This window comes from Olea europaea, unplaced genomic scaffold (assembly GCF_002742605.1).
Source record: "Olea europaea var. sylvestris unplaced genomic scaffold, O_europaea_v1 scaffold1591, whole genome shotgun sequence".
NCBI lineage: Eukaryota > Viridiplantae > Streptophyta > Magnoliopsida > Lamiales > Oleaceae > Olea > Olea europaea.
This window is the reverse complement of record NW_019233533.1, coordinates 1-922: the sequence shown is the minus strand read 5'-3', so window position 1 is coordinate 922 and position 922 is coordinate 1. Positions and strand designations below refer to the sequence as shown.

Sequence of the window (922 nt, the reverse complement as noted above, 5' to 3'; positions counted from 1 at the left end):
TAAACATTTCACAGGTGCAAGAAATTGTAGTCATTGGACATAGCTGCTGTGGAGGAATCAAGGGCCTCATGTCTACCCCGGACAATGGAACTACTGCCTCGTAAGACTTACTTTCAAAATAAGTAAATTTATTTTATATAGAAGTTACAGATAAGAAAATAATTACATATCTCAACATGTTTAAACAAAAAGTTGAGATTTTCACTTGAACATGTCAATTGATGAGACTTGAATCAGGTCTTGAAACTGAACAACATCTCAATTAATTCTTGGCTCGAGTTGTGACTTGCCAGTTAATGAAGAAAACTTTAGTGTGTATTTAATACGCAGTTTGGACCTTACTAAATAGTATAAGAACTTTTTATATGCTGAATCAGACAGGAAGAGGAAAATGAAAAAGTTAAAAATCTCGTCCCGTATCCAATACTATGCAACAGCAATACCTAGTACTCAGTCACTAGTGATTGAAAAATGCAGTGAATTCATAGAAGACTGGGTGAAGATTTGTTTAGCTGCCAAGACAAAGGTAAAGGCGGAGAGTGGCGACTCAAAATTCAGTGATCAATGCACAAAATGTGAAAAGGTAATTTTTAGCACTCATGTATAGTAGGATTCTCTTGTTCATTGCTGTATCTTTCTGTTATGAAATATGGCAAGTGACAGTCAAGATGACATTCTATATATGATCCAACCAGATGTGTACATGAAAAACTGTCCATATGTGAACCTTTTTCGATCAAGCAGTCGAACTTATGGTTTTGATCAAATTGTAGACGATATCTAACTCATTGCGAGATTTTAGAGAAATCCCATAATATAAAACTTAATGTTATTTTATGATGCAACAGGCTGCAGTGAATGTATCACTTGGGAACCTGCTGACATATCCTTTTGTTAGAGAGGGATTGGTGAAGAACACTTT

At 35.1% G+C, this 922-nt stretch overlaps 1 protein-coding gene across 1 annotated transcript in view; it reads left to right on the top strand.

The window, feature by feature from the left end:
• LOC111376991 (carbonic anhydrase 2-like) overlaps positions 1–908 on the top strand; it is a gene marked incomplete at its 3' end in the record, with an annotated part of 7,001 nt that extends 6,093 nt beyond the window's left edge. The window contains exons 2-4 of the mRNA XM_023000007.1: positions 15–100; positions 478–583; positions 849–908. Of these exons, the coding sequence (XP_022855775.1) occupies positions 15–100; positions 478–583; positions 849–908 (252 nt within the window). The remainder of the gene's footprint in view (positions 1–14; positions 101–477; positions 584–848) is intronic.
• Positions 909–922: the final 14 nt, after the last annotated feature.